This window comes from Dendrobates tinctorius, unplaced genomic scaffold (assembly GCF_039654945.1).
Source record: "Dendrobates tinctorius isolate UK_male_01 unplaced genomic scaffold, ASM3965494v1 ptg000028l, whole genome shotgun sequence".
Classification (NCBI taxonomy): Eukaryota; Metazoa; Chordata; class Amphibia; order Anura; family Dendrobatidae; genus Dendrobates; species Dendrobates tinctorius.
Window position 1 is genome coordinate 82410252 of NW_027361696.1, and position 14642 is coordinate 82424893.

General features: G+C 49.5%; 1 protein-coding gene across 2 annotated transcripts in view; it reads right to left on the bottom strand.

The window, feature by feature from the left end:
* The window catches only part of PPP6R1 (protein phosphatase 6 regulatory subunit 1), a 105670-nt gene that overhangs the window by 52619 nt on the left and 38409 nt on the right, over positions 1 to 14642 (bottom strand). For both annotated transcript variants that reach the window (XM_073571088.1, XM_073571087.1), the window contains exons 7-11: positions 14131 to 14244; positions 13859 to 14021; positions 13611 to 13763; positions 13398 to 13532; positions 1506 to 1570 (exon numbers count right to left, since the gene is read on the bottom strand). In XM_073571088.1, the coding sequence (XP_073427189.1) occupies positions 1506 to 1570; positions 13398 to 13532; positions 13611 to 13763; positions 13859 to 14021; positions 14131 to 14244 (630 nt within the window). The remainder of the gene's footprint in view (positions 1 to 1505; positions 1571 to 13397; positions 13533 to 13610; positions 13764 to 13858; positions 14022 to 14130; positions 14245 to 14642) is intronic.

Below are 14642 nucleotides of genomic sequence, written 5' to 3' on the forward strand. Positions count from 1 at the left end.
TTTTTATTTTTTAAGGGGTTCGCTAAAGGGGTTAACTAATGGGGCAGTTTTATAGGGCGGGTCGTTACGGACGTGGCGATACCAAATATGTGTACTTTGTTTTTTGGGGGTTTTTTTATTTCCAAAAAATGAATTTATTAGGGAATATTTTTTTATTTTTTTAATTTATTTAGCTTTTTTTTTTAAATTATTTTTACACTTTTTTTTTTTTTTTTACTTTATTACATTATCCCAGGTGGGACATCACTGTCCTGTGACAGATCGCTGATCTGTCACATCACAGATCACTGTGACAGATCGGCGATCTGTCACAGGCACTGCACAGGCTTTCCTCATGCCTGCGCTTTGCAGGCAGTGAAGAAGCCAGCTCCCTGCAGGCCCCTGAAGGTCCCCGTTGCCATCTTGGATTCGGGGACCTGCAGGGAAAGAGCCCCCGGCAGCAGGGCTGCACATTGTGCTGCTGTGGGGGGCTCAGGGAAGCACGGAGGGAGCCCCCTCCCTGCCGATGCTTCCCTTTAACCCCCGGTACACCGCGATCGTGTTTGATCGCGGTGTGCAAGGGGTTAACGTGCCGGGGGAGGTCCGTGACGGCCCCTGACACATTGTGCCGGGTGTCAGCTGTGATAATCAGCTGACACCCGGCTGCGATCAGCGGCGCTCACCACGTGGGCGCCGCTGATCGCTGTGACGTACTATCCCGTCCCTGGGAATTAAGTCCCAGGGCACATGGACGGCATAATACGTCACATGACAGAAAGGGGTTAATTGCGCAAGTGACCTTATTAGATAAAAATATTGCAATCTCACCTCCCAGAGTAATGTGATGTCGACGCTGCTATTCTCAGCCAATTGACATTGATGCTGACCGCTGCAGCCATACATCTGCCTCTGATCGCCTGCAGAGTGGATATTTTATTTGATGTAATACTCTGGGGCTGCAGCTGATCAGCACCTGCGAATTGGCTGCAGAGGTCACATGACATAATAATGTGGTGTGGTGCGCTGAGAATAGCAGTCGAGAGGAATAAAGCTCCGAGACCTGAGCATAGATTGGTTTTATTTTATAGGGGGCACAAAGGTGATTGAAGGGGCTATGCCCTGTTGTATTGAGTATCTGGTAACTCGCATTGACAGCCAATCAGTGAGTGCAGCTCCATCTGCAAACAGTGGAAGGATTGGACCGAGACCACTCACTCACACAGTTATTGGGTGTCAGAGCCCCATCTATCAGATATCGGTGATGAATGCTAAGGACAGAGTTTAACCGTACACAGAGGTCATCAACATCAATTTAGTGGAAAACCCCTTAAAATGCTTATGCAATTATACATAATTTATTTTTAAAGGTCAGGGGGAAAAAAGCTGCATGCTGCGTAGTGTATTACATAGTTACATCAAGACCAAGTATAATACACAGGGAGAAATCTCGTCAATGACCATTCCTACTGGCACTGACAGCTTTAAGAGACCACAGTTGTATTATGTATGATCATATTATCACTTACTGCTCTTTCTCGTTATCGTCCCACGATGAAAGTATCTTCTGCACTAGCTGGCATTTCTGCACAAGCTGATATTGAAAGACAGAAGTGCAGTAATTAGAAATATTGAAGAGTGGACTAATGATACACCGCAATCATTCATGGAGCGCCGATACACGGCAATCAGTTATTATTGCGATGCTTCACTATTGCTATCAATCTGACAATCGATCTGCTTCATCCTCAGGTACGTCTCCTGTCTGCAATACCATCATCACCCATCTTTTCTGAACCCCAATCACTCCTGTATCTGTCTGCTATTACTGGTATGTCTCCTGGCTGCTTTCTCAACTTATTTTCTTGATGCTAACACACGATTGGCCTTATCTGTCCATTTGAATATCACTCTTTTTGCATTTTCTCTTCTGACAGTTTTGGCTCCATTACTCCTCACTCTCCTTCGCTACCCACAAACCCCAGCACCCATTACCCAAATAATAATCTCTCCTTCCCTCCCCACCTGACCTCCTCCGCTGACCTGCTCCTCAACCTCAGAGTTCTAATAAAATACAAAACAATCCACCCACCCTCATTCTCCCACATGCTCTCTCTGCTTCTCCTCACTGCTGGTGACATATCTCCCAACCCTGGACCCCCACAGCCCTTACCTCCCATTATTACCCCCTTCTATCGTTCCCAACCCAGTACAAACACCAGAAATCTTTCCCACCTCAAATCCGTGCCCTTGACAACCACCACCCTGCTCCCAACTCTCTGGATCACTCTGGAATGCCCGCTCCGTCTGCAATAAACTCCATGTGATTCACGACCTCTTTACCTCTCATAATTTTTCCTTCCTTGGCCTCACCGAAACATGGCTGACACCCTCCGACACCACCTCCCCTGCAGAAGTATGTTACGGTGGCCTCCACTTCACCCACATTCCCCGCCCTGGCAACAGACATGGTGGAGGAGTGGGCCTTCTCCTTTCTTCCAACTGCACCTTCAACCCAATCCCACCTCCACCCTCCCTTATCCTCCCCTCTTTTGAAGTCCACTCTGTCCGCATCTACTCTCCCTCCAACCTCCAAGTGGCCGTCATATACCGAACTCCGGGCCCGACCACTGCCTTTTTTTTTACCAATTTTCCACCTGGCTCCTTCACTTTCTCTCTGCTGACATTCCCCCCATCATCATGGGTGACTTCAACATCCCCATTGACACCCACCAGTCGGTAGCCTCCAAACTCCTGTCCCTTACTTCATCTTTTGGACTTACTCAGTGGTCCTCTTCAGCCACCCACACAGACGGACACACATTAGACCTGGTTTTCACCCGTCTCTGCTCCCTAACTTCACAACCTCCCCTCTCCCTCTATTTGACCACAATCTACTCACTTTCTCATCCCTGTCCTCCTCCCCTCGCACCCATGTCCTGCAACATGCGCACCCCCTAAGAAACCTTGCACACCTAGACACCCACACGCTCTCTGACTCTTCTGACTTCTACCACTATCCTCCATATCTTCACTCCACGACACTAACACTAGTTTCTAAAATGCCACTCTTGCATCAGCCATCGACTCACCCATCATGCATAACAGAGTGCGACGAATCAATAGACAACCCTGGCACAATAACATCACTAAAAAACTTCGGCAAGCAGTCAGAATTGCAGAGCAGCGCTGGAAGAAAACACATTCGCAAGACGACTTCACTGCACTCAAACAAGCAACACTTGCATTCAAATCAGCTCTCACCTCTGCTAAACAGGCCTACTTTACATCCCTTGTATCTTCTTTATCCCACAACCCCAAACAGTTGTTCAACACTTAACTCCCTCCTCCGCCCACCACTTCCCTAATCTCTGCCGAGGACTTTGCCGCACACTTCAAAAACAAGATAGACCAAACACGGCAAGTCTTTATTGCTCAACCACCACAACCCCTTTGCACACCAGACCAATGCCCAAACCCCATAACCTCCCTATCTAACATCACTGAAGGGGAGCTTGCTCATCTCTCCAAATCACACCTCACCACTTGTGCACAAGACCCTATCCCATCCCCCCTCCTACCCAACATCACCACCACTCTTATCCCATCCCTAACCCACCTCTTCAACCTATCACCAACTTCTGGTGCCTTCCCTTCTGCTTTCAAACATGTCACAATCACGTATCCTTAAAAAGCCAACCCTCGACCTAACAGTCACGTCCAGCTATCGCCCAATATCGCTGCTCCCATTCACTTCTAAACTCCTGGAGCAGCATGTCCATGCTTAACTTTCCTCCCACCTCTCATCTAACTTGCTCTTTGACAATCTACAATCTGGTTTCCGTCCCCATCATTCCACGGAGACAGCCCTGACCAAAATTACCAACGACCTACTGACAGCCAAAGCTAACGGACAATACTCTATACTCCTGCTTCTAGACCTGTCCTCTGCTTTTGACACAGTTGACCACTGCCTCCTACTACAGATCCTCTCCTCCTTTGGCATCAAAAACCTCGCCCTATCCTGGCTCTCCTCATACCTTTCCAACCGCACATTCAACGTCTCCCACACTACCTCCTCATCCCACCCTCTCTCTGTTGGAGTCCCCCAAGGCTCTGTTCTAGGACCCGTACTCTACTCAATCTATACACTTGGCCTGGGGCAACTCAAAGTCCCATGGATTCCAGTACCACCTTTATGCCGATGATACTCAGATCTACCTCTCTGGCCCAGACGTCACCTCTCTGCTGTCCAGAATCCCAGAGTGTCTATCAGCCATATCCGCCTTCTCTTCTCGCTTCCTCAAATTTAATGTGGACAAATCTGAACTGATCATCTTTTCCCCATCTCACAGATCTTCCTTACCCGACCTATCTATACCATTTGAATGACATCACTCTTTCCCCCGTACCAGAGGTCCGCTGCCTCGGAGTAATCCTTGACTCTGCCCTGTCCTTCAACCCGCACATCCAAGCTCTCTCCACCTCCTGTCGCCTCCAGCTCAAAAATATTCCCAGAATCTGTCCCTTCCTCAACCCTCAATCTACTAAAATGCTTGTGCATGCCCTCATCATCTCCCGCCTCGACTATTGCAACATCCTTTTCTGTGGCATCCCTGCTAACACCCTCGCACCTCTCCAGTCCATCCTTAACTCTGCTGCCCGACTAATTCATCTCTCTCCTCACTACTCCTCCGCAAATCCCTTCACTTGCTCCCTTTCCCTCAGCGTATCCAATTCAAATTACTAATACTGACCTACAAGGCAATCTATAACCTGTCTCTTCCATATATCTCTGAACTAATCTCCCGAAATCTTCCCTCAAGTAATCTCTGGTCCTCTCAAGACCTCCTTCTCTTCTTCTCACTTATTCGCTCCTCACCCAATTGCTCCAAGACTTCTCCCGAATATCCCCCATCCTCTGGAATTCTTTGCCCCAACACGTCCAACTATCAACCACATTCGGGTCCTTCAGGCGGAACTTGAAAACCCACCTCTTCAAGAAAGCTTACAAGTCATAACTAAAAGAATCAGAAATAGCTGCGGGAAGCTACAAGTAACTTTCTAGTTACGATGAGGACAGGAATAGGATCCCATGCACTTCTGAACCAGAAGATAACATGGAGCCATCCTCACCCGATTTCCAAAGGGACAGCTCATCTTGCAAAGATGACGAGCAGTTCAGGACATATAGTACCTCACTATACTACTGATCAGCATATGAGATACAGCAACACAGTGTTTTGTAAGAAAAAGAATGTAAACTAAATCAATGCAATTACTGCTATCTCTGTATGTGGAGCTGGGACCAGGAAGAAAAATCCAGAAGGGTCTGGTAAGTTAGGAAAAGGTGCTGCAGGGGAATGGTGAGGGGGAATTTACTTATCTACTATATAATCGTCTAATTCCGTCTGTCTGTCTGTTTGTAACAGAAATCCCGCGTCGCTGATTGGTCGCGGCCGTCCGCGACCAATCAGCGACAGGCGCAGTCCGGCCGCGAATTGGCACGGAATTAGAACGACGCACGCCACCTCTACCGTCGGGAGATCTGCGGCGCTAGCCGCTGATCTCCCGACGGTTGCCGAGGGTCATCTCCTGCCGCACGGATTTGCCGCAATCAGTCATATTCGCTCGGAATTTAAAGGGGGTCTGTCACCCCATTTTTGGCCTATCAGCTGCCGCCACCTCCATCGGGGAGGGGCTTATCTACAGCATTCTGTAATGCTGTAGATAAGCCTCCGAAGAAACCTGAAAGATAAGAAAAAAGTTAGATTATACTCACCCCGGCGTTCGGTCCGGTCCGATGGGTGTCGCCGTCCTGTCCGGCACCTCCCATCTTCATACGATGACGTCCTCCCTCAGTTCCTGCGCATGCGTACTTTATCGGCCCTGCTGAGGACAGAGCAGAGTACTGCAGTGCGCAGGCGCCTGACCTTTCCTGGCGCCTGCGCACTGCAGTACTTTACTCTGCCCTCAATAGGGCAGATAAAGTACGTGTGCGCAGGAGCCGAGGGAGAAGAAAAGAGGAGGACATCATCGTATTAAGATGGGAGGCGCTGGACCGGACCGCGACACCCACCTCCCCCGGTGAGTATAATCTAACGCAGTGGTCCCCAACCTTTTTTGCAGCAGGGACCGGTTTCAAGCAAGACCATTCTTCCATGGCACGGCAGGGCGGGGATGGAGGTGTGGCAGGGGTGGGGCTTTGGTCATAAGGGGGCGGGGCTATGGACGTAGTGTAGCAGTGCATACTTATAATTAAATAACATTTATAATGTGACTCAACTCACCATAGGTTTTGAATGAGTGCTCCATCACCCCATCACTCCCTTCTCCCCATCATTGCCTTCACCCCATCACTGCCGTCTCTCCATCATTGCCTTCACCCCATCACTCCCTTCTCCCCATCATTGCCTTCACCCCATCACTCCCTTCTCCCCATCATTGCCTTCACCCCATCACTGCCGTCTCTCCATCATTGCCTTCACCCCATCACTCCCTTCTCCCCATCATTGCCTTCACCCCATCACTGCCGTCTCTACATCATTGCCTTCACCCCATCACTGCCGTCTCTCCATCATTGCCTTCACCCCATCACTGCCGTCTCTCCATCATTGCCTTCACCCCATCACTGCCGTCTCTCCATCATTGCCTTCACCCCATCACTGCCGTCTCTCCATCACTGCCTTCACCCCATCACTCCCTTCTCCCCATCATTGCCTTCACCCCATCACTGCCGTCTCTCCATCATTGCCTTCTCCCCATCATTGACGTCTCTCCACCACTCCCATCAATACCTTCTCTCCATCACCCCAGGCATCATGGCCTTCTCTCCCCATCACGGTCTTCTCCTCATGTCCCCATCTCCTCCAGGGCCAGGCTCCACCTACACAAACACAGACAAACACACACAGACAGACAGACACACACACACACACACACTATATATACACACACACACCACCTCTCTCCTCTCACCTGTCCGCAGCATCGCCCGCGCTTCCTCGCTCTGACACAGCAGCAGCGCACTCCTCTCTGTGTCAGTCAGAGACAGGAAGTGCGGGCGGCGGGCAGGAAGCTGGACGCAGTGGACGGGTCCTTGCAGCTCCGCTCCTGCTATTCCCAATTGCAGGCAGCGGAGCTGCTTGGATCGCTCCCTGGCCGCCGCTACACGAGGGCAGTCTAAGAATTGCTGCGCGCCGCCCCAGCCCCCCGCTACGCCACTGACCGCCCCTGGCTCCCCTTTTGTCCGCGGACCGGCAAGGGCACTGCAGCGGCCCGTTGCTGGGCCGCGGACCGGCGGTTGGGGACCCCTGATCTAACGTGTTTTGTTTTTCAGGTTTCATTGGGGGCTTATCTACAGCATTACAGAATGCTGTAGATAAGCCCCTGATGGCGGTGGCCCCAGCTTATGGAGCAAAAATGGGGTGACAGATTCCCTTTAAATAATCTACATATATATTCTAGAATACCCGATGCGTTAGAATCGGGCCCACCATCTAGTTTTTTTCATAGTAGTCTGAGCTCCTTAAAAATAATTTTATATCATAGATCTTTAAGAATCTACAGTGGACAAAGCAACTGTGGACCCAATTCATTATCGCATTCACATCTTTTTTCTTCTTTGAATTTGCATTAGAAAATAAAAAAAAGTTTTACACATGTTTTTTTGTTTATTTTACTACTGTGAAAGGAGCTTAAGAGTTTTCAGAAGTTTTCCCCAGATTTACCACTTTCAACTTTTCATAGCATTATCCACCAAATATCACAAGACAAAAAAAAAGTGATTTAAAAAAAAAAAAATAAAAAAAAAAAATAAATCAAGGCCTTTGACGAGAACCATGGTATGTTAAATAGGGATTTTTGTGTACTCACCGTAAAATCCTTTTCTCCGAGCCAATCATTGGGGGATACAGAGACAGTGGGTGTTATGCTGCTTGCCACTAGGAGGACATTAAGTAAACCAGAAAAAAAAGAATGCTACAGTGAGCCAAAAGGCTAAACAGGGTGGGTGCTGTGTCCCCCAATGATTGGCTCGGAGAAAAGGATTTTACGGTGAGTATACAAAAATCCCTATTTCTCCTACGCCTCATTGGGGGACACAGAGACAGTGGGACGTCCTAAAGCAGTCCCTGGGTGGGGAGCATACGTCCGCTCAAACCCCATGTACCACTGAGTCAACACTGAGGTACTGCCGACTGCAGGCTGCGTCTGCCGAGAGCTGCATCCGCAGAGGTCTAAGAATGAATTTGGTAATGTCTTGTAAAAGTATGCAGACTGGACCAAGTCGCAGCCTTGAAGACCTGTTCTGACAACGCCTGATGCCGAATGGCCCACGAGGCGCCCACTGAGCGGGTAGAGTGCGCCTTAATCCCTGCTGGGACACGCGCGTTCCTGACACGGTAGGATTCCTGAATCGCCAAGCGAATCCACCTGGCTAGCGTTGCTTTTGAAGCGGCTAGACCCTTCCTCTGCCCCTCTGGAAGCATGAACAGGGCATCTGACTTGCGGAAGGGAGCCGTCATCGAGATGTACCATCTCAGCGCCCTAACCACATCCAGGGTGTGGAGGGCTTTCTCAATGCGATGCACTGGCGCCGGACAAAAGGAAGGCAAAACAATTTTCTTGTTGAGATGGAAAGAGGAGACGACCTTGGGCAGGAAGGACGGGGACGTCTTGAGAACTACCTTGTCCTGATGAAAATTCAGGAACGGAGAACGGCAGGACAGGGCTGCCAATTCCGAAACTTGTCTGATTGACGTAATTGCCACTAGAAAGACCACCTTCCAAGAGAGGACGGTCAGTGACACGTCCTGCAGCGGTTCGAAAGGAGCCTCCTGTAAGGCCCCGAGAACCAGGTTAAGGTCCCATGATTCCAATGGCCTTCTATAAAGGAGGCGCCACATGGGAAACTCCCTGAATGAATGTTTTGACCTGAAGTTTGATGGCAATTTTTGCGTTGGAAAAGCAATGACAAGGCCGAAATTTGGCCCTTGAGCGAGCTAAGCGCGAGGCCTGATATTAATCCGGATTGAAGGAATTCCAATATGGCCGGAATGGAAAACACCAGAGGGGATTGACCATGATCCTTGCACCACGAAAAGAAGGTTTTCCAGGTGCGGTGATAGATGCGCATGGACACAGGCTTCCTAGCACTAATCATGGTGGAAATCACGTCGTGAGAGAACCCAGCCTGTTCTAAAATCCAGGATTCAATGACCAAGCCGTCAAAGACAGGGCCCTGGAGCTCTGGTGGTAAATCGGGCCCTGTGAGAGTAGATCCATGTGATCTGGAAGTCGCCAGGGGACGTCTGCAACTAGTTGTATTAGTTCTACATACCATGCTCAGCGCGGCCAATCTGGCGCGACTAGGATCACTGGTACTCCCTCCGCTCTGATTTTCTTGATGACCCTCGGAAGCAAGGGAAGAGGGGGGAAGATGTATGGGAGCCAGAACCGGTGTCATGGCAGAGCTAGGGCGTCCCCTCCGATGGCACATGGATCGCGCGATCGGGCAAAGAACCTTGTTGTTTAGTCTTGAGGCCATGAGATCCACATCCGGAGTCCCCCAACGATGACAAATCTGCTGAAATACTTCCGGATGAAGAGACCACTCTCCCGAGGCAATGTCTTGGCGACTGAGATAATCTGCCGCACAATTTTCTATGCCGGGATGTGGATTGCTAAGATGGGCGAATGCTTGGTCTCGGCCCAATGGAGGATGTGACTCACTTCGTGCATGGCCATCCTGCTCCGGGTACTTCCCTGACGGTTGATATACGCTACAGCCTTGGCATTGTCGGATTGAATCCTGATGGGGTGACCTGCGAGGAGATGGTAGAAACTCCGTAGAGCTAATCTGATCGCTCGTATCTCCAAAATGTTGATGGGGAGACGTGACTCTCAGGTTGACCAACGACCCTGTGCCGTGTGGTGACGAAAGACCGCACCCCAGCTGAAAAGACTTGCGTCAATGGTTACTACCAACCATCTTACTGGGAGAAAAGACCTCCCATGATTCAGGGAGGACCTCAGTGTCCACCACCTGAGGGCTTGCCTGACCCGCAGGGACAGAAGGATCCGACGGTCCAGGGAGAACGGGTTCTTGTCCCAAGCTAACAGCAATGCATGTTGTATGGGACGGAGATGGAACAGTGCAAATGGAACAGCTTCCATCGCAGCCACCATCTTTCCGAGAACTCTCATGCTGAAACGAATGGAGTGAGAAACTGGACAGGAAAGAGTCCGCGCTGCCTGTTGTAAGGCTTGGGTCTTTTCTGAAGGGAGAATGACCAACCCGCGGGAAGTGTTCAAGATCATTCCTAAAAAGGATATCTGCTGAGCCGGTTTTGGGAAAGACTTTTTGAATTTTATTTTCCACCCCAGGCGAGAAAGTGTATTTACTGTTATATCCACGGATTCCTCGCAGGCTGGAAGGGACTGACCCTTGATGAGCAGGTCGTCCAGATACGGTAACACCACTACTCCCTGAGAGTGAAGAATGGCCATGACAGCCACCATGACCTTGGTAAAGACCCTGGGGGAGGTGGCGAGTCCGAAGGGCAAGGCAACGAACTGGAAGTGTTCCTCGTGAATTGCAAAACGCAGGAACTGCTGGTGGGACGGGCAGATCGGAAGGTGAAGGTAAGTGTCCTTGATGTTGATGGATGCTAGGAACTCTCCTTTTTCCATGGAAGCGACAACTGATCGGAGAGATTCCATTCGGAATCGCTGTACCTTGACAAACTGATTTAACAGTTTGAGATCCAGAATGGGTCGCATCGTCCCGTCCTTTTTTGGAACCACAAAATAGTTTGAATAAAATCCCCTGCACCTTTCGTGATGAGGGACCGGAATGATGACTCCGTCCCTTAGCAGAGCCTAAACAGCCTGAAGGCACTTGTCTTTTTCTTGGGGGGAGAGGAAAGGAAAAACCGAGTTGGAGGGGGAGAAGAAAATTGTATCTTGTATCCAGAGGACACCAGCTCCCTGACCCACTTGTGGACAACCGTGAACCAGGCGTGGCTGAGGGAAAGTAGGTGACGCCTACTTTGTTGGTGTCCGCTGGATACCGCAACAAGTCATTGGGTAGATCTATGAGATATGGCTCCCCTAGATCCAGAGGCCTGGGTTTCCAAGAGCGGTTAGGTCTGTATGAGACCTGGGAGCCTCTGTCTCCGCGTGGGGACCGACTTGATCCGGACGAGAGGGTAGAGGAAGACCAACCGGAATTGTTGCGAAAAGATCAAAAACACGTCGGCTGTTGGTTGTGAAACGGCCGAACAGCCTTTTGTTGAGGAAGGAATTTACTTTTTCCCCCGGTAGTATCAGAAATGAGCTGGTCCAGTTTCTCTCCAAAAAGACGATCTGTTTGAAAAGGGGAGATAAGTCAACGATCGTTTAGATGTGGATAGGAGCATTTTAGAAGCAAGACGCGATACAGGAGGGTCCACCGGAGGGGACTGTAGCCAATCCCTGATTAGGTCTGGATCAAAAGGGTTTTTAGCCTGAGTAGACTTTTGCCCTGTGAACCGCTTATGCGGACGATCCCTATGTTTCTGGACAATTTCCTTAAACTCCGGATGGCTGGTAAATAACCTGCGCACACGCTTGGTTTTCTTAAATGACATAGGGTGTGCTGGAGTGGGAATATTTTCCTCATCCAACTTCAGAATCCTGTTGACTGATTCTATAAGAGAATTAAGTGACTCTAGATCAGTTGAGGGATTCTGAGGGGGTGACGTGTCAGAATCGAATTCAGAGTCGTGCTCACTGTGAACCTCAGGAGGAGAGCTAGAAACAGGAGTCGACGATGCTGAGGCGTGAACGGGACTAGGGGACACGTCATGGGTCCGCTTTCTAGAGACCTGACCATTCCTTGAACGAGTACGGCCCCTGCTGTTGGACGGTTCCCAGCCGACGCCAGAGCCCTCCTCGGGAGGTAAGGACGCTTTCTGACTTAAAAAGTCCTCCCAGAGGGAGAATATAGCCTGGGTAAGAGACTCCACTGACCGTGACAGGGACGCAGCCCACTCAGAGGTACTAAACGCATGAGGCCCGTCAGCAGTGGAAGCAAGGGGCGTTTGTGCGCAGGCCGGGTCGCAGACCGTGCATAACGGATTAGTCTGTGCACTGGGTAAGTCAGACTTGCAAGTGGTACACACGGTAAAAAACGCAGTGTGCTTCTTAGCAGCCCGTTTAGCCTCCTTAGATTGAGACAAAGCGCTCCTGAGAGGGTTAATGGCAGAGTCTGTCTGCAGATGCAGGGAATGTGCCGGGAAGGGGTTAAGATTTAATCTGAGGGCAGATGCAGCTTACCCGAGCCTGTGCTGCGTCCCCCGGGAGGAATAGCGGTGGCCCTGTGGTGTCACCCGGTATCCGGCAGAGTGCCCGCCTCACAGCTCGTGTTCAGAGCAGGCTGAGGTAAAAGACATGGCCCCCAAGATTAGAATTGAGCGTCTCGTAGAGAATGAGAGGCACCAAGAGGAGGGGGCGGCGGCGGCGTTAGCGTGGGCGGCGCTATTCAAATTGCGGCCTAGTAGGCCGGAAAAGCCGGGGACTTCATTTTTTGGCCTACCCGTGTTCGGCGCCGGGAGCTGGGGGGGTTGGGGCCGCGATGGGGCGCCGATGCACCGCCACTGACGCTAAGTCAGCGCTTCTCCCGGGGACCAGGACCCAACCCATACCTCCACTCCAGTGCTCGGCAGGCCACGCTGTCCGGGGCCATCCATGCAGGTCTTCTCATCCTCCTGGGCTGATGTAGCAGAGCTGGAGGAGTTCTTAAAGGGGTATGCTCAATCGATCCTCCCTATGGCAGGGGGATGGAGAGCTATGGGGCTGATTCAGGGAATTCGGAAGCGCTGTTCCAGTCTTCTCCTTTGCACTCCATGCGCTTGCCCTCGTATCCGTGGATTACCGGGACCGTAAGGATCATCACCATCATCGCCAGAGGAATCAGCCCCAATCGTCGCAGGAAAGTGTACGGGGAGGTATACTCCGCGTGCTTGCCTGTTGTTGGTTCGGGGGGAGAGCGGGCCGTAGAAAGGAACCGTCGCCCCCTTCACTCCGTTAATTAAAAAATAAAAATTTACAGAAAAACCAAAAATAAAATAAAAACGGTGGGGTCTGAAACCAGACCCAAGTGCCTCCTATAGACCCTAAGCAAGAACTGGAGAAATCTCAGCCAGCGAGAGGGTGTATACTGCAGGGGAGGAGCTAACTTTTTCTGGTTTACTTAGTGTCCTCCTAGTGGCCAGCAGCATAACACCGACTGTCTCTGTCTCCCCCAATGAGGCATAGGAGAAATGAGTCTTCACAAATGATAAAAAAAAGTGTCCATCATGTCATAGCAAGTTAGGGTAAAAGCATAAAATATTACTTTCCCTTTAACCTATAAAAGTCAACATTAGAAGTGTTCTTACATATTTGACAAGTAAGTTCTCAGACGCGTCGCTCTCGCTGCCATCTTCAATCGAACTTGAGTTCAGGATGTTGGTGATACAAGCCTCCACTTGAGAGTGCAAAAAGTTGTTGTACATGTACGTGAAATACAAATTCTGGGAAGAAAAAAAAAGAAATGTAAAATTGTGATTTCTTTCTATGTAATAATCTCCATATAATAGGAGAAAACTTACCAGCATGGTATTGACGGCATCGAGCTCAATCAGCTCTTGGTTTAAAGGCCTGTTGTTTGCATTGACTGCACTAGTCAGCAATTTCACCACATGGAGTCGAGTATTCCCCAATGGTGGATCAAGGACACCCCACGTGGTTTGCAAGCTCTCCTTCTACAGAAAGAAGGGAAACAAGAAAAATAATGACAGGGGGAAAAAAAAAAAAAAAAAAAGAGAAAAATAGTATATTTACAGGTTCCTAGTTTTACCTTAGGAGGATCGATGAGGAGCTGATGAAACTCTTTTAAACTCTGCTTGATGGCCAACAACGTGCCTACGCTGGCCTGGGTATTGCAAGAATCTATACCCGGATTAATCTCCAGCTGACCCTCTAAATTACAGTAGAAAGCGTTCAACCCTCCGAGTTCAGCTCTGCAAGAGAAACAATCGCACACATGAAGAACATTGTGCAGCAGCTCCAACCTGAATGTGGTTTTGAAAGACGCCACCTTCATGGTTTAGGGAGGATTCCAGCGCTTACCTTGGCCTTCGCGGCTCCAATAAAGTTAGAAGAACTTGGATGCCATTTACAATCACAGATTCATTGTGCTCTCCTTCAAACATGTTATTAAGAAGCTGCTCAATAGTCTCCTGTCTGTAAAAAGGAAGGAAGACTTAAAATAAATGGCGAAAATAATCCATTTTAGAATTTGCATCCAGTAATATTATGTCACTAAAGTACAGCTTTGTGGATTTAGCATTAATGTGAGGGTCCACCATTCAGGGCAAAAATTCTGCGCCAATTGTTCTAGATTAATACATTCACACATCCGTGTCAATTTTCTCATCCGTGAGAAATAGACTTTTTTTTCTTAGGTGTCATCTGTTTTTTTTCCTCACTCATTTGATAGGGTATGTGAGTTTTTATTTAAATTTTATTTAGCCACTGATTCTAACAGGGATTGTCCAACTACTGGGACAAGCCCTTCTGAATCCCTATGTTTCCCCCAGTAAAATAACAACACATATACTCACATCTGGTGCAGGCGCCAT